Below are 16,192 nucleotides of genomic sequence, written 5' to 3'. Positions count from 1 at the left end.
GTGGGATCCGGCCGGCAAAGTTGGAACGCTAACGGCAGATGAGCTAGAAGATGATGGACCAGAGTCACTGCTCTCTTCGCTGCTACTATCAGTGCGACGCTTAATCTTGCCCATCACTGCAGGCGAAGGTCTTGTCTTCCGTTTGATAGCGACGGCAGTATCGCGGTGAATGTACGGCTTGACGGTCCATGTCTGCAGGTCTTGAGTAGCACTTAGAGTGCTTGACTTCAAATGCTGAACTCGCGTTACATGTGCCCTTACGGCTCTCTTCGCGGGGCCCCTGCCTTTTGCAGCTTCAGTCCCAGTGACTGGGACGAAGCAGAAGGTGTCTTTCGAGGCTGGCGAGGGGCCTTTCAACACCGCCGTCACGGCCCTGGAGTGGGAGGAGTTCTCCAGCATGATTGATCACACTGCGTTACTGCAGATGGAGGTGACATCGGCCACCATCATTTGTACAGTAATTGCGACGCCTTGGCGCTTACGGAAAGTGATACCGGGAACTGACGCAAGCCCCAGCAAATGAAACAACTGAGCTGACATCGCTGTGGATTAGCTAAATCCTACAGTCATCACGCATGCCGGTGCCGGTGGTGGGGTCATCATCCACCGGTTCGGTACCGCTTTCTCTGAGCGGTAGCATGGGTCTCGACTCCGTTTAGTTTGCGGATACTAAAGCCAGGTGTGTGCGCGTTTGAACATGACATGAGAGAGATTTGGGAACCGCTAACAACCTGATGGAACAAAGTACGAAGCAAAAATTAGGAACGCAGTCTCACTCACACCAGAAATCCATGCCATGCTGGGTGTTACCGCTCACAAGCCTTCCTTAGCTCGATACTCATGTACCTGACCATAAGCTGGCAGCTCTACATGCCTGTGACTTCGCAACCTCGGAACTAGTGTTCGACGACCATGCTGTCTCACTCAATCGGCGGCACGAAGTTCATGATGAGTATGTACTTCAGAGTCTGTGAATCCATTGCAAGTGGCATCAAGAGACACCACAATACCGCCGCCTTACTTTTCAGGCAGTATGTCAACACTTTGGTAATGCTGTCAGGTTCGGGGCAATTGATCTCATGAAGCTGTATGGCCGTTTTAAAGATGATGGTCTGCCATGATATCTTCCGATGCATTCTGAGAAATAACGTACAAGCTCGCGTAATGGCTAATGTGCCGCTGGTATCTTACAAACTACTGTACCCTTACTCCGAATAAGCTGGCAGCTCCTCCATGGCCTGAAACTCCTGGATCGGGATATCGTAGCCCAAATGGCGCTTCAACAGCTCGTGCGTGACATACCGCTCCGGCGTATTACCTTGCGCATCCACAAAGGACACATGGTGGTTGACGTCGCTAATGCGCTGCAGCTCGTTGGCGTGTCGATGATGATGTGGACAGCCGTCCACACCGATGAGGAAGATGGTGACATGCGCCCACGAGAGACCAAGCAGATCCAGCTCGAACTCATCCATGTCCGTCGCCTCGCCGTCCAGTAGAAGAAGGAGGCGAAGCATTGGCGTCTCCGGACCGGCTTGCCACCCGTATACTGGATGGTAGGTAGCGGATTCGGAGTGCTTCTGGAAGTGCAGTTCCTTGATCTTCTGCCAGCCGGTCATCACCCTGGTGCCACCTCCAAGTCGGACATTGCGCCACATAGCGTCCAGATTGCGGAAATTGACGGTGCCGATGTAGGTCGCGCGATCGGAGAAGGTGGTGAGATCGTAGCCGGCCGACAGGTGATCATGGTTGGCCATGGCATCAGTAAAGCGACGGATGACAGCTTTTGCAACGTCCTTGTTCTTCGGCTGCGTAGACCGAGCCCAACGCGTGATCAGGTACTGATCGTATACCGGTCTCACCGGGTCAAAGTCCATGCTGCCAGATACGTCGAGAAGTATCATCGTGTCATCGGTAGCCGTCTCAGGCCGGTCGAACGGTCTGAACGGTGGCGGCATGACTTGCTTGGAGTAGCCCTCAGACGTGTGCTGGAGATGGCAGGTATCATCGGCGGAGAAATACATTGGCGGCGGCTCCACAGCTTTCGCCATCCGGTCACGAGCCATGTTCATCTCGGAGATGTAGTCTGGCTTCATCCGTGTAACGACGCCACTGCCCTCGCGGTGGTTGAGAACCCAGTACAATCGCTCCTCAGCCGTGTCTTCGTAGCCTCGCCACGCCGGCGTGATACCACGCCAACCAGCTGCCGCCTCGATAGAGAACTTAAGCGGGTTAGAGTTCTGGTTCGCCCAGGCCACTGGGATTGGTTCGAAAAAGCCAGCGCGGAGGAGATGAAGATACTGTATGGGTTGGTGTTGGCGAAGGTGAGCAATCTTTCCGGACATTCCCATGTGCTCCTGATAGGCGGAGACTAGAGAGCGCCATTGATCATCTGGCCATCTCCCGTTTTCTTCTGTTAAGATCTGGTCGCTGAGCGACCTGCCTTTATCAACAGCTTTCTCGACCTTCGCGATGGAGCGTTCCTCTGAAGACTTGATGCCGATCGACTTCCGAAAGCTCGCAAACCGACCAGCCTTAGGCTTCTCCGAGCCAGCTGGAGATGCTGCACCATCAACCGCAGAAGCATCGAGTGATTTTGTGTCAATCGGGCCCTTCTCGCTCATCTTCCTGCCCGACTTCTTGTCGTCGACCTGCAACTTAGAAAAGGCATCCTTGAGCACGTCATCAGCGGCCCAGATGTTGTGCTTTGGTTCCCGAGCATCGATGTTTTCCTGCGCTTCCTTGTTCAGCTGGTTGTTGAGATTGATGGTTTGATGGATATTCTGCGCGTGATACGACGCAATCGGTCGAGATGGTCCGCCCCATGTTACTTGCCTGTACCCATACGGCGACATGACTCGCCACCTGTACGGGTTCGAGGTGAAGAGGGTGTTGTTGGGATTGTCATTATAAGCTTTCTCGCCGGGGTACATCACGGCCTCAGACCACATCTTCTGTACACCATAGCGATTCCACTTGCGCATCTGATACTGATGGATGGGACATGTGCAGTAGTATTCGGTCTCATGCTCTGGCTCAATATCGGAGTTGTAAATGCCGTACTTGTACTGCAAAGATTGCAACATCTGCTGCATCTCCTGCTCATCATGCGCACGAACATGAGCAGCTCGGATAACCTGGTTATCGTGTTGGCGATGTTTTCCAACGGGTGGTTGACCTGAGGGAGGTGCATAAGCGGAAGGTGCAGTGGTCTTGCCGACGGCGCCGTCCGGAGCTGTCGAGTTTCCTACGATTGGTGTCCCCGACGGTGGGGCATATGGCGGCGGTGCGTATGTCTTCGAGTCGTTGGAGTAGTGAACCGCAGAGCTTGACAGATCCATGTTCGTAGATGGACCGTGGTGCAGTCGGTCATGGTTGCCACTGCTCGTAGGAGCCTTCTGCATGCCCGACAAATCTCCGTACGCAGAGGGGCCGTCAATCGGTACGTTTGTCGACGGGTCATTGCTGGGTACTGTGCCATCCATCCACGGAGGTTTCTGGTCTGAGTCGGCGGTGGCGAAGGGTGCCTTCTCGTCGGTCTGACCGTAGGAAAACGTGGACCTCTCCGCACTTCCGCTCACGGTGCCCTCATCGAATGTAGTGATGAATCGGATCGCTTCCGGTGAGTCGCCAAGCAAGCCTCTGAGATGTTCGGCAGCATCCTGCTTGGGGAGTGTATGCACATAGGAGAGTATGTCATGTAATTCTTGTTCGTCCACGGGCAGGAGCGTAGCAAGCTGCTGCGTTTCGGAAGTTGTGGTCGCCATCGGACAGGATTGCTGTACGATGAAGAATACCAAGAGCGAGCATGAGCTTATCTTTGAGCTTGTCCATCTTTAAGCACGAGAGTGGCGCAGCTGCGGTTCAGGCTCACGACGAAGGAGGAAGGAGGGTGTGACCGCGTCATGAGGTCTCGATCTGCACAGCCTTGCCGCGTTCCGAGCGGAGACCACGCTTGCCGTTCGTCTCTCATCTCTCCAACACAGGGCATCTTCACTTCCTGCAGTACATTCCTACAATAGGTTTTGAGGCGTCCTACCGGATCGGGACAATTCGTGCGGACCAGAGAAGCTATTGCACCGACCAAGGCTAGACGGCTCATAATCGGAATTCAACATCGTTGCAAGCATGTTCCTACTGCAGTCGGTACACGATGCGAATATGTTGCATACCAGACTCGAGAGATGATACAATTACAACCACGCTGTGAGTCGGGCGTACAACCCCCAGTCAGTGGAAGGTCCCCTCGTTTCTTTCTGTATCGGACCTTCAATGCTATCAGTGGCGCAAGGCGTTACTGCGCAGGAATGCACAGTCGCCACCAAGATGTCTCCGGCGTCACACATCTCATCGTCGTGAGCTACGTTCCACTTTCTCATCTGCTCATGGCTGTCTCGTTTTTCTGCAACCCAGCGTTTCACGGCTCGAGAAAGATTGTATCACAGTTGTCCGTGCCTTTCCTCTGCTTGCTGGGGCTGTGGCTGGTCTATCGTCGCCTACATGAGCTTGGCCTACCGTCATACCGCATCACATATACCTCGCTCGAGATCAATCTTCCTAAGACACCGTCTGCCAAACAGCTCCCGGGTCCTCTTGCGGATACTGTGGTCATCGGCAAGTTGAGCTCTCAAGATACGACCTGGACCAAAGAGCTTGCGCCGAAGTAAAGAAGCACCGCTAGGAATTGTCAAAGGTCGGGCTTACTGAAAGATTTACTAGATGGCAAGCAGCAGTCTATACAGTCAATGATACGTCTGCGCCTCTGCACACAGCTTACAACAAAGGCAGAGAAGCCAACGCGTACCTCACATACATCATCGACGCGTACCATGACCTGCCCGAAACGATAGCCTTTGTCCACAGTCACCGCCAAGGCTATCCGGCCGCCTGGCACACCGAAGGCCTCAACCACGACATCGTGAAGACTTTAACTTACCTCAACACCACCCATGTGCAAGCCGAAGGCTACGTCAACCTTCGCTGTCTTCACGATCCAGGCTGCTCGCGAGACGGGCGCATCGAACCGTTTCGGCATGTCGGAGAACCCCAGCCTATGGAGCGCGATAGTCTAGCAGAGGTCGCATGGCTCGAAGCGTGGCGTGGCTTGTTCCCAGGACAACCAATACCCTTCGAGATCGCAGCTCCGTGTTGCGCACAGTTTGCTGTTAGTCGGGATGAAGTCCGCAAGCGGCCCCTAGCGGACTACGAGCGCTTTCACCGCTGGTTGATGCATACCACGCTATCTGACGACATTAGCGGCAGGATAATGGAATATGCTTGGCATATCATCTTCGGCCGGGACTTAGTACAGTACGCCTGTTGGTGGCGGCTTCGTCCGTCTGTCTCTAACTGACTTACTAAGCAGCTGTCCTCCCCCCCAACGGTGCTTCGACCTTTTGTACGGCAGCAAACTATATCACTGAGCGACGTAAGGGACGGAGCGGCACGTTTCCACTATGCAGCCAAACATTCGTCGGCACCAGATGCCGAACAGTGCGTCCGGCACTATTGCTGCGCTCTAGCGCGGTAGGCACGGGAGAACGCCAAGAAGCTGACGATGCCCGTGCATTATCACCGGATACTGAAACTCTACCTCGTCAACTTCCTCACTTATGAACTCTATGCACACAACAGAAGTCTGAAGACTGGAGCTGACGTATCCAGTGTGTTCTCTCGCTCTGCTGCGTCTGGACTGCGACTTCAACAAAGCAATAGTAGCAGACAGCCAATGGTTGCAGTCTACACCACACACGTTTCCTTTGTCTGTCGATGTATCATGACGACCGCTTCGAGCATGGGTGGATTAGATGGTAGCTCTTTGTTCGCACACCAGCACTGTGATATAATACGATGAATTCTTCAAGCGCAGTATTACCTCCAAGCGAGCATTCCCCCCAAACGTAGCAGTCAACTTGCAACACCTAGTCGAGGGACCCGGAATCAATCGCTACAACCAGAACATGTTCACTTACGTCTTACTCGGCCTTGGCCTCACCGCAGTGGTCAACGCCATGCCAGCCGCGACAACCCCAGCAACCGTGGCAACCGTCTACACCACCACCTCAGTCTCCTACTCCACCTCCACCCTCCCAAACTCCGACTGCGGCCCCTTCACCACCGTCCCATCCAACTACGCTTCGTGCTCCCCAGGCTGCCGACCCATCCAAATCCCTGGTCTCTTAGCCCCACCTAACTCCAATTCGCCATACAAGTGCTCCGACCCGCCGCAGTTGATTACCACTGCGAGTACGGATGTGGGGACGGTGACTTGCACGGCTGGCTCGACGGTTACGACGATGACGCCGCTCTGGGGGAGTAAGTGGCAGAAGTGTACGGTGGCGAGTACGAGTACCTCGAGCTAGTATCGTGGTACCGGTGCTTCTGAGACAGAGATGAGTGCTACGACTTTCACGGGTGGCTTCTACTTTCTCATCCATTGCTTCTACCTCTTCATCCGTAATTTCGACATCTTGCTATTGGCTTCGAATCATATGGTACCTGAGATCTTGCCGATTGCCTCGTCCTTTACTGGTTATTTCCGACGATATGAACGAATATGTGCTCTCTTCTTACCACTTCCCAATATCGCTCGACTACTTGATACCGTGTTCTAGTCACGAAGTCACGCAGCGCTGATACGACTCGTAAGCCACGTTTGCAGGGAACGGTCTTAGAAGTTCATTATAGCTAGGCAGTCGATATCTACTCTACATACAGTGATATCACGTCGCGGTTGGGCGCACTTTCAACCTGCCTACATTCCTTACAAGTGCTTCTCATTGACCAACGTAATCCGATACCTCGCCTTCCCTTGATCCATATCCACGATCGCCTTGTTCGCCTCGCTCATCGGGTACTTATTGATCCAGGGATGCAAGTTCTTCTCCGCCGCAAATTTGAGCATCTCCTCAATCTGCCACGGCGGCCCAATCATACTGCCACCAAACTTGACACCTTTGGCAATGAACGCAAAAGCATTCATATCCGGCAACTTGTCCTCGGGAGCGCCGACTTGGATGAACGTCCCTTTCACGCGGAGCAGCTGCAGGTAGTCCATCAACGGCATCTTTGGCGACGACACGGTGCAGACAATCAGATCCAGACTCCGCGCGTGATGCTTCGCCCAGTCCTTGTCATCGTCAGTGGCGATATATTCGTCTGCGCCCATCTTAAGCACATCGTCCTTCTTGTTGTGCGATCGGGAGATACCGACAACCTTATCCGCGCCCAGTGCCTTCGCGAACATCACACCGAAGTGCCCTAGTCCGCCTACACCTATTATTCCCACCTTCTTCCCCGGCCCACAGCCGTTGTTCTTGAGTGGGGAGTAAAGCGTAACACCACCACATAACATTGGCGCCGCCTCCTCCGATGGTAAAGATTCTGGAATCTTGACTACAAAATGGGAAGGACAGCGGTGATAGTCCGCATACCCCCCGTACGAGTAACTCCCATCCGGGTACTGATCCGCGAAGGTGTTGACGGTATGTTGACAGTGGTTCTCCAGACCTGACGAGCATTCCTCGCAGTCGGGCTTGAGGCAGGAGGAGTTCTGCGCGCCGACGCCGACGCGGTCGCCAACTTTGATTCCCTTTTCCGCTTTGGAGCCGACGCGAACGGCTTTGCCAACGATTTCATGGCCGACGCAGCAGGGGTAGGGTGTAGGACCCCAGCCGGAGCGGAGGGTGTCTGGTGATATCGTCAGCATAGCTGCGTTGATGGGAGTGGGATGGGATTGGGAGGCTTACGTAGGTCAGAACCGCAGATACCGCAGTGTGTTATTTGGATGTCGACATCGGTCTCCTCGAATGGCTTCGGGTGAGGGAACTTGCCCCATTCCATCTTGCCTTGGGCGGACTCGGGGCCCTTGCCGAGCCATCCTTCGAAGCTGTAGTCGTTAGACATATTGGCGTGTGACGTTTTAGTGAGCTTGAAAGTAGTGTTTCTTCAAGTGTGCTGGATGGAACTACAAAAATAGCTGGAAAGAGGTTGAGGGAACAGTTATACTTTACTTCGCCATGAACAACGTCCGACTTGATGACATATGCGTGCCACAATTCCAATGGGCAGATCGTATCGATAACAGAATATCGCCGCGATCGCCGCACCAGCCGAGTACTAGAACAGCGTGTTCGTGCCATTACGTCCTCTCCCATATGAGGGTTCATCGTCCCGGAGCAAACTCCGCGCGGCAATTGTTCATTCTCTTCGAAGCTTTCCAGATCTCTGCAAGGGACAGCATAGGTGACGTCGCTGATGCAGATCTTCACGTCCAAGGTGGCGGCTAAAGTGAGATAGCAGATAGGCGAGCCGCACCGCTACGTGTATGCGCTGTTTCTGTAGAGTGTGGACAACAATGTGCAATGGGAAGATGAGGGAACAGCTATGCAGGATGCATAAGACGGCGTGAGAGTGAGAGAGAGAGAGAGACAGCAGGATCTGGAAAGGGACGAAGGATCAACAAGCGTAAGCCACCTTGGAGGCACCACGTGATACTAAGACGGTGGTTTGCGCACGTGACGTGATATAAAGCACGCTCTTTTGACCCTTTGAGCAAGGCGGCAGTAAGCGATGCCAAGTAGAGCATTGACAAGACAATCGCTCCTGCGACGGGCGCTGGTCATGCGAGCACCCTACTCCCTGTCTAGCCTAACCGCCGGCATCTTCTCAATATCCCCAATGTCCACCTTATGCCCCAGCAACTCCCTAATGTTCGATATACCGTACTTAATCATCGTCGGTCTCTCGAGCGACAACCCAAAGCCATAGCATCGTAGATCTTCAGGCAGTCCCATCGCCAACAACATCTCCGGCCGGAACATACCACTATTCCCAATCTCGACTAACTTGCCTAGCCCCTCATGCCACGCGTAGACTTCCATACTCGGTTCCGTGTAGGGGTTGTACGCGGGCTTGAACTTGAGATCCGGGACGCCGATATTGCGGAAGAAGCGTTTCAGGAACGCCTGTAATCCACCCAACGTAAGGTTGTAATCCGCAATGACACCCTCAATCTGGTGGAATTCAGCAAGATGTGTGGCGTCGACCGTTTCGTTGCGGAAGACGCGGTCGATGGAGAAGTAACGACACGGACGCGGATTAGCGGCAAGGCGATGCAGACAGTAAGCCGAGATGGCAGTGGTATGGGTGCGGAGGACGAGACGGCGCGTTTCGGCGTCGTTGTAGGGGTAGCGGTAGCCGATCGAGCCGAAGGCGCCGTCTTGGTGCACGCGTTTCACGTTTTCAAAGTACTCGTTGTAATCTAGTTTTGATGTCGTTTCAGCGGCGCGGGTGGCGGGGTCAGAAGATGTGGGTTTGTCGCTTTCGTCGTCATCTTCTTCTGCCGTTTCCGCCAACACGACGTCGACGGACTCGTCTGCGCCTGGTGGTCCGGCTTCGGCGGGGTCGGAGACGTAAAAGGTGTCCTGCAGGTCCCGGGCGGGATGTTGTTGCGGCACGAAAAGGGCGTCGAAGTTCCAAAAGCCGGAGTCGACGAAGCGTGCCGTTGGCATCTCCACGAAGCCCATATTGAAGAAGATCTTGCGGAACTCTTCCCGGACTTTGTTTAGAGGGTGCAAGGCGCCCGTCCCGCCGTGGCCGGCCTCACCTAGCACACCTCTCGCTTTGAAGTTGTATGGTTTGAAGGTGGCCGTCTTCCAGCTGCCATCCGCGATCATCTCTGCCGTCAGATCCGTCACCTCTACGGGTATCTCTCGCGCCCATCTCGGTCCTTTTCGCGCAATGTACGTGATCACCTTTTGCGTCGCCACTAACTTTCGCTTCTGGTAATCCTTGAGCAGCTTAGCATCCTCGAAAGCGTGGTGCTCCGACGCATACCGTAGTTGCTCTCTCGTCGTATCCGTCACCGAATCTGTGAGTGGCACGAAAGCGTCGCCATCCTTCTTGATCCACTTCAGCTTGATCGCATTGCCCTGCCCGAGCTTGGCTGAAGGTGTTGATAATGCTTGGTCCTTTGGCGACAGCTTGCCAGCCTTGTGTACTGCATCCCAGACCTTGTACTCATGGCTGCCTTCATCCACGATATCTTGGCCTTCTTGTGTCAGGACGACGTGCTCCTTGTCGTTGGTGTCATATTCGACCATCTGCCGACTCGCTAACCGATCTAGTGCGGCCTTGATCTCGGCTTGTGATGTGTGCGGGAAGAGCTCGTTGGTCGGTACGGTTTCATGTTCGTCGACGGCGTTCAAGATTTCTTGGGTAAGGTCGCGGTCGCCGCCATTGGGGTGGAGAGGCACTGGCACTGGGCCTCTTGTCCCGGGCATGGCGGCGGAAGGTATGCGACTTGCTTTAGCTGTTGTAAGTTCACTACGGTAAATGTTCTTGTGCTGGGTTACTCATCTGTGCACTCAGGAACATTTCATGAGGCATTGCATGTAGCCTGCATTAGCGTGTGTGCACGGACGTTACTGTTGTGGTATTCGAGATCGCTACACATATCATGTCGTGTCAAGAACATAACAAAGATAATGCTTAGGGCAGGCTGTCCAGAAAAGCTCTACTGATCTAGCGCTGCAGCATATGTATCGTGACTGCTGTCTACCTTCACTTCCATCCAGCTGCCGTAGGATCATGAAGTCAATAAGGCCTGACACAATATGGCCTCTGCAGCATCTTCTCTTCTCGTCGTGAACCAGTCTAACACTGGCTGAGACTGTATACTTGAACAAGCAAAGGCCCGAGCCTACAACCATGTCCTTACCCTAAGCTTCCACCACTAGGCACGGTTACGCAAGGCGGCGAACCTACTAAGATCCGCACACAGAGCGAATCTGGCGCTGAGTGCTATCGTGGTCCTTTCGAGCGACGAAGTGGCATGATCAAGGGTTGTGCTATATCGACGGCAGTCTCCCCGGGACGATGCACAGCAGAAGAATGTTGCTCAACGGATGTGCCTAAGATTGGCGGTTGAATGGCATGGTGTCCTGCAGTCTCTATGGCTCAGCGTCCCATCCTGCCACATTCATACCCACTAAGCACTGGCCTCCACCATACGTGGCAAATCATCCAGCTTCAACCCCGCCACAGCCTTCTCCAGTGCTCCCATATCACTAACCTCCTCTACCTCCCGCTCCTGCCTTCTTAACGGTCCCCATACAAACCGCAATTGCGCCTCGTCAACCACCCTCCTCAACCCCACGATCAACGGCGAGCCACGCTTAATGTACGCATCAATCTCCACCGTCTCCAGACTAGGCAGCTCATCAATGAGACCCCGCAACAAGTCCATGCAGAACCACTTATACGTGTCCTCCGTAGCATTCTTGCCTCGAAAGCCATTGAAGAAGCTCTCACTTGGATCCAATTCCACGAAGATCTTCAGTGTCCGTAAGCTTGTGCAGTCTGCCAGGCCAAGCGTCTCCGTAACCTTCTGGCACCGTGGCGGTGCGCTCCAGCCTTTTCCAAGTCTGATTTCGAAGGTCGTGATCTCTGCGCGGTAGTGTGGTGGCAAGCGGGAGAGAAGAGGTTTCTTTGTGTTGAAGAAGCGATCAGAGTATGGGAAGAGTAGCATGGGTTGGGAGTAGAAGACTCGATGCGCTTCTTCATGCATTCGTTTAGAGACGAGAAAAAGTGCGAGGCGTGGGATGATGGTGCGGTAGTTGTATGGATCTGATTCATGGCTTGTCAGAGTACTATATGGAGGTGGTGAGGCTGTTGGGATAGGATGGCTTACCTAGGTCCAGCGGCTTGCCGATGTGAAGCACATGTTCTAGTATCTGCAAGCGCAGCTCCGCGGGCAGATCGAAGAAGCGAAAGGACTGCTTGGGTGATGGTGAGGACGATCTGCTTGGGTAGGCGCTTGAGTCGGCCGAGGTGGCGACGCTGGTGGCTACGGAATCGTTCTTCTTCCGTGGCGGCATCGTTACGTAGGAAGAGCGGTATTCAATAGGTATTCAAAGAATAGACAAGCTCTTACAGTGCTACAAACGAGGAAGTAGTTGTTGGGCACGCGACCTTGACGAAGCCACCGGCCATTGCGGATGATCCGCTGACGTCTATGCAGCCATTGTGACAATGGCTGCGTCGGCGAGCGAGTGGTGGTTGGTAGGTCGAATGAGGCTCTGCGCAGTGAAGCTGGATGACATTGACAAGACTTGATGTGTTGATGCAGAAGACAATGCTAAAAGCAGTACTTGATGTAGGTACAGTACGTCCCCGCGGTTCCAGAAAGGGCTGGCTTGTTTGCTGATAACGGGAGACACAGGGAATCTTGACTCGTCCTCTGCGCTTCTTTGTACAGCCTTTGAGGTTCCGTCTGCCCAGCTGATTCAGCTGCCGATCCAGGTGCTGCTCGGTTGGAGTGCGGATGGGAAGCCTTTTATCTGCAGTGGGGTTCAAATCAACTTTGTAGAAGAAAAGAAAGAAAGCCCAATGGAAAGACGGAGCGGAGAGTTTTGAGAGGCGGCGATTGGGAGAAATGTGAGCCTTAGGCCGCAAAAACTCACTGTCAACCACACGACTGAACGGAGCACTGAGATATAAAACGATCAAGCGATGTTAAGAATACGCTTATCTCACAGCTTGCGAGCACACTGGTAGGACTGGAATGTTATGGCTAAAATCAGTGTCGAGACGGCAATACTTCGAAATTTGTCCGCTTGCAGAGACTCCAGCGTGCCTTCCTTACCTGGAAAGCGCAGCGGCTCGGACCTCCAACTTCGATCAAAACTGTTGACTGAGATCCGTGCACCTGTAAGATGCCTTCCTTCGCCATAGAGGTCCCCGGAGAGGCGAACCCACTTACCGAAGAGCAACTTGTTCACACTCTTGGCTCGGCTGCCTCGTCCGACCAAGGCCAGATACGTAGCGCCACGACCCAACTTGAGCGATGGGAGCGTAGCGAAGGCTACTATAAGCACCTTCAGAGCGCGTACCTAGACTCCAGACTACCCACTGAACTTCGCTATCTGGCTATCATACAACTCAAGAATGGCATCGACAAGTACTGGCGAAAGACTGCAACTAATGCCGTCTCCAAGGCGGACAAAGCAGCCATCCGCTCTAGGCAGCTGGACAGCTGCCTAAACGAGACCGATGATCGCCTCGCGCTGCAAAATGCCTTGGTCATCGCGAAGATTGCACGCTTTGAGTACCCTCACGATTGGCCGGAATTGATACCGGCACTAACGAACATTATCCGAAACGCTTCCCAGATAGCACCACTACAGCTCGTAAGGGCGCTTCTGACACTGCTACATATCATCAAAGAGCTTGCGACTGGACGGTTACAGCGGTCACGCCAGAACCTCCAGGCTGCGACGCCAGAGCTGGTGCATGTGCTTGGCAGTCTATACAGCCAGACTGTCCTTCACTGGCAGCCTCAACTACCCCATGACCTGGACGAAAGTGCGATAAGGTTAAGCCTAATGACCATGAAGGTGTTGAGACGACTGGTGATCGTAGGCTACGAACATCCGCATCGTCATGAGGAAGTCGTCACTGTGTGGGAGATGACACAGCAGCATCTGTCCAAGCTCTTGGGAATGCGGTCGGAGATACCCGCATCAGAAGTGTTTGACAAGCTCACGCTGCAATTGGCGAAGCTACACCATACTATGTCCATGGAGCATCCGGCGTCATTCGTTCTCTTGCCGAACAGCGTCGACCTCGCTCGCGCATACTGGACCTTCGTCAAGACATACGGTGAGCAGATAGGTACTGGAGAGACTGTCAGCATAGCCGTTGCTGATGGAAGGATTGATACCAACGGAGAGCCAGACGAGAAAGGGCACGCCGAGAAACTCTCATTGCGCGGCTTGCTAATTCTACGGGCTTGTGTGCAGATGGTGCACTATCCAGCTCAGGCGTTCAAGTATCGCACCGCTGAAGACAAGGAGCAGAAGAACCAAGCAACCGAGCTGTTACGCACCGAGCTATTCTCGATTGCGTTCGTACAAGAGGTCTTCCAGTCGCTGGTCACACGCTTCTTCATTTTCCGCGCGAAAGACCTCCGCGAATGGGAAGATGAGCCCGAAGATTGGGAGAAGGGCGAAGAACACACCGGCTTAGCTGAGGCTTGGGCATACGAAGTCAGGCCTTGTGCAGAGAAGTTATTCTTGGATCTGGCGATCAACTACAAGGACATACTTCTACAGCCGCTCCTGCAAGTCTTCTATGAAGTCGCCAAGCCAGAGCACGAAGATGTCATGTTTAAGGATTCCGTTTATACTGCCGTTGGCCTTGCCGCGCCCATACTGCACGACTCGCTCGACTTCGATGCGTTCATCCGAGATGTTTTGGTGCAAGAAGTGCAGAAACAGACTGCAGGCTACAACATTGTGCGCCGGCGAGCAGCCATTTTGCTCGCGCAGTGGATCTCGGTCAAGATCAACGAGCGACAGCTCGTCTTCCAGATCTATAACTTCCTACTCGACCCTGACAAGGAACTCAACGACTTAGTCGTCCGAGTCACCGCGGGTAAACAGCTACACGCCGTGATTGACGACTGGGGTACGAAAGCCGAAGAGCTGCAGCCGTACGTGCAGAGCATTCTCAGGAGGCTCCTGGCGCTGACAATCGAGGTCACCTATATCGACACACGAATGGAGCTCCTCAACACCGTCTCTGTGGTTGTGGAGAGAATGGAGCATCGTATCTCTCCGCATGCTGACATGATCATGGCTACGCTACCGACACTCTGGGAGAAGAGGACTGACGATGTCCTGCTAAAGCAAGCGATCCTTAGTTTGCTAGTCCGACTCCTCAACGCCATGAAAGCGGACTCCGTACCCTTCCACGGCATCATGTGGCCGATCATTACCGCTACCATGAAGGCAGGGCCAGAGATCGACTTCTTCCTGCTCGAAGACGCTCTGGATCTTTGGGGTACGATACTCGTGCAGACTCCACGGCCAGCGTCGGACGAGATACTTAACCTCATGCCTGAGATCTTCCGAGTCTTCGAGTTCGGCTCAGAGGAGTTACGCCAGGCTCTGCAGATCACCGAATCGTACGTCGTGCTTGCTCCGGCTAATATTCTACACAACACTCTGCCGCTTCTAGACCAACTACGGTCGTTGCTGGACTCTCTCCAGAGCAAGGCAGAGGCTAACGGTATGGTCTGCAACATCATCGAACTCCTCATCCGCTCCGCGCAGAAGCTCGGCGGCGAGGGTGCCGTAGCCGAGATTGCTGTCTCCATGACCCGGAGTCGTTTGTTACAGACACTACTTGTAGGCCTGCGAGGCAGCTGGATGGCCCACTGCACCACCGGTCCCCTGGCGAAGGAGCCGCCTGTCGATGGTATCGTAGAGACCGATTACTTCGCCGTCCTTGCCCGGCTCATTCTCGGCTCGCTTGACGGCTTTAGTGCGGCCATCAGGACGGCTTCGGCGGGCTTCTCCAGTGACAACGTGGACGTAGAAGGCACGATGAAGTGGCTACTGGAAGAGTGGTTCAACCACTTTGAGAACGTCGGCGATCCTGGAAGGCGGAAGCTGATGTGCTTAGCTTTAACCAAGCTGCTCGCGACGAACCAACCTTTCATTCTGCTGCACCTGCAGTCACTCATGACCGTCTGGACCGACATCATCACGGAGCTGCGCGAAGGCGCGGAGGACACGACAGGCGACTCACTGGTCTACGCATCTGCTGCTGCTGAAGCCAGCTCGGAGGGTCTTGAAGCGCCTGAGGATGTGCGCAGGAGGGAGTTGACTTGTAGTGATGAAGTGCATACGGTCAACCTGCCGGAGTTCGTGAAGTTTTACTTGGAGCAGGCTGTTGCTGCTGCGGGGGGGAGTGAGAGGTTTCAACGGGAGTGGTTGGTTAATGTGGACAAGGAGGTTGTAGCGGCGTTTACGCAATTGGGAATAATATAGGACAGTAGTATCTAGCAGACGGTGGCGCGAGAGATCGTAATGTTATGCAAGCCGAGCAGATATTTCTCACCGATCCGTATTCGTGGGAAACCTACCTCGAGCAGAGTACGGAGAGCTATGATTGCATGCACGCCGTATTCGAGGTCCATCAGCGGCACTGTTTCCACAGGCTATTCTGTCATACAGTGACATGCAGCTTTGCGGTCAGTGACCTGGAAACAGTTTACTGAAGCGATGCCGCTCTCGCACCTCATTGGCGCGCGAACTGCCTGTGCAGACGACGTGCAGCCAACATTCCAAGCCAAGGGCGACTAGGTCCAAAAGGAGACGCTGCAGGACCGCGCAAGCGTGCAGAA

At 54.0% G+C, this 16,192-nt stretch overlaps 7 protein-coding genes across 7 annotated transcripts; 3 read left to right on the top strand and 4 right to left on the bottom strand.

Moving 5' to 3' along the window:
* Positions 1 to 739: 739 nt before the first annotated feature.
* Positions 740 to 3,968, bottom strand: BAUCODRAFT_29828 (uncharacterized protein). Its single transcript, XM_007674691.1, has one exon. It carries the CDS (start codon positions 3,765 to 3,767, stop codon positions 1,206 to 1,208), a length of 2,562 nt encoding a protein of 853 aa, XP_007672881.1. The 5' UTR covers positions 3,768 to 3,968; the 3' UTR covers positions 740 to 1,205.
* A 417-nt stretch (positions 3,969 to 4,385) lies between these two features.
* Positions 4,386 to 5,423, top strand: BAUCODRAFT_144893 (uncharacterized protein; the record flags this gene model as incomplete). The annotated part of the gene is made up of 3 exons (XM_007674993.1): positions 4,386 to 4,663; positions 4,720 to 5,310; positions 5,366 to 5,423. 3 exons carry the CDS (start codon positions 4,386 to 4,388, stop codon positions 5,421 to 5,423), a joined length of 927 nt encoding a protein of 308 aa, XP_007673183.1.
* A 233-nt stretch (positions 5,424 to 5,656) lies between these two features.
* On the top strand, positions 5,657 to 6,631 carry BAUCODRAFT_337802 (uncharacterized protein). Its single transcript, XM_007674992.1, has one exon. It carries the CDS (start codon positions 5,961 to 5,963, stop codon positions 6,360 to 6,362), a length of 402 nt encoding a protein of 133 aa, XP_007673182.1. The 5' UTR covers positions 5,657 to 5,960; the 3' UTR covers positions 6,363 to 6,631.
* Positions 6,632 to 6,650: 19 nt separating this feature from the next.
* On the bottom strand, positions 6,651 to 8,399 carry BAUCODRAFT_29825 (uncharacterized protein). Its single transcript, XM_007674690.1, has 2 exons — positions 7,749 to 8,399; positions 6,651 to 7,689 (listed from the first exon to the last, which is right to left on the bottom strand). The coding sequence occupies exons 1-2, from the start codon at positions 7,903 to 7,905 to the stop codon at positions 6,764 to 6,766; spliced, it is 1,083 nt and encodes a 360-aa protein (XP_007672880.1). The 5' UTR covers positions 7,906 to 8,399; the 3' UTR covers positions 6,651 to 6,763.
* A 40-nt stretch (positions 8,400 to 8,439) lies between these two features.
* Positions 8,440 to 10,449, bottom strand: BAUCODRAFT_29824 (uncharacterized protein). Its single transcript, XM_007674689.1, has one exon. The coding sequence runs from the start codon at positions 10,281 to 10,283 to the stop codon at positions 8,634 to 8,636; it is 1,650 nt and encodes a 549-aa protein (XP_007672879.1). The 5' UTR covers positions 10,284 to 10,449; the 3' UTR covers positions 8,440 to 8,633.
* Positions 10,450 to 10,506: 57 nt separating this feature from the next.
* On the bottom strand, positions 10,507 to 12,357 carry BAUCODRAFT_29823 (uncharacterized protein). Its single transcript, XM_007674688.1, has 2 exons — positions 11,693 to 12,357; positions 10,507 to 11,628 (listed from the first exon to the last, which is right to left on the bottom strand). The coding sequence occupies exons 1-2, from the start codon at positions 11,877 to 11,879 to the stop codon at positions 10,991 to 10,993; spliced, it is 825 nt and encodes a 274-aa protein (XP_007672878.1). The 5' UTR covers positions 11,880 to 12,357; the 3' UTR covers positions 10,507 to 10,990.
* On the top strand, positions 12,268 to 16,138 carry BAUCODRAFT_82563 (uncharacterized protein). The gene has a single exon (XM_007674958.1). It carries the CDS (start codon positions 12,717 to 12,719, stop codon positions 15,834 to 15,836), a length of 3,120 nt encoding a protein of 1,039 aa, XP_007673148.1. The 5' UTR covers positions 12,268 to 12,716; the 3' UTR covers positions 15,837 to 16,138.
* Positions 16,139 to 16,192: the final 54 nt, after the last annotated feature.

Source organism: Baudoinia panamericana (assembly GCF_000338955.1).
Source record: "Baudoinia panamericana UAMH 10762 unplaced genomic scaffold BAUCOscaffold_2, whole genome shotgun sequence".
NCBI classification, from domain to species: Eukaryota; Fungi; Ascomycota; class Dothideomycetes; order Mycosphaerellales; family Teratosphaeriaceae; genus Baudoinia; species Baudoinia panamericana.
This window is presented reverse-complemented; position numbering and strand designations above follow the sequence as displayed.

Bases quoted from the DNA above. Each gene is read 5' to 3' on its own strand.
- BAUCODRAFT_337802 (XM_007674992.1), top strand. From the start codon at position 5,961: ATGTTCACTTACGTCTTACTCGGCCTTGGCCTCACCGCAGTGGTCAAC.
- BAUCODRAFT_29828 (XM_007674691.1), bottom strand. From the start codon at position 3,767: ATGGCGACCACAACTTCCGAAACGCAGCAGCTTGCTACGCTCCTGCCC.
- BAUCODRAFT_82563 (XM_007674958.1), top strand. From the start codon at position 12,717: ATGCCTTCCTTCGCCATAGAGGTCCCCGGAGAGGCGAACCCACTTACC.
- BAUCODRAFT_29823 (XM_007674688.1), bottom strand. From the start codon at position 11,879: ATGCCGCCACGGAAGAAGAACGATTCCGTAGCCACCAGCGTCGCCACC. The intron at 11,629-11,692 runs GTAAGCCATCCT...GCCATGAATCAG, and splicing joins CGGCAAGCCGCTGGACCTAG to ATCCATACAACTACCGCACC.
- BAUCODRAFT_29825 (XM_007674690.1), bottom strand. From the start codon at position 7,905: ATGTCTAACGACTACAGCTTCGAAGGATGGCTCGGCAAGGGCCCCGAG. The intron at 7,690-7,748 runs GTAAGCCTCCCA...CGATATCACCAG, and splicing joins TATCTGCGGTTCTGACCTAC to ACACCCTCCGCTCCGGCTGG.
- BAUCODRAFT_29824 (XM_007674689.1), bottom strand. From the start codon at position 10,283: ATGCCCGGGACAAGAGGCCCAGTGCCAGTGCCTCTCCACCCCAATGGC.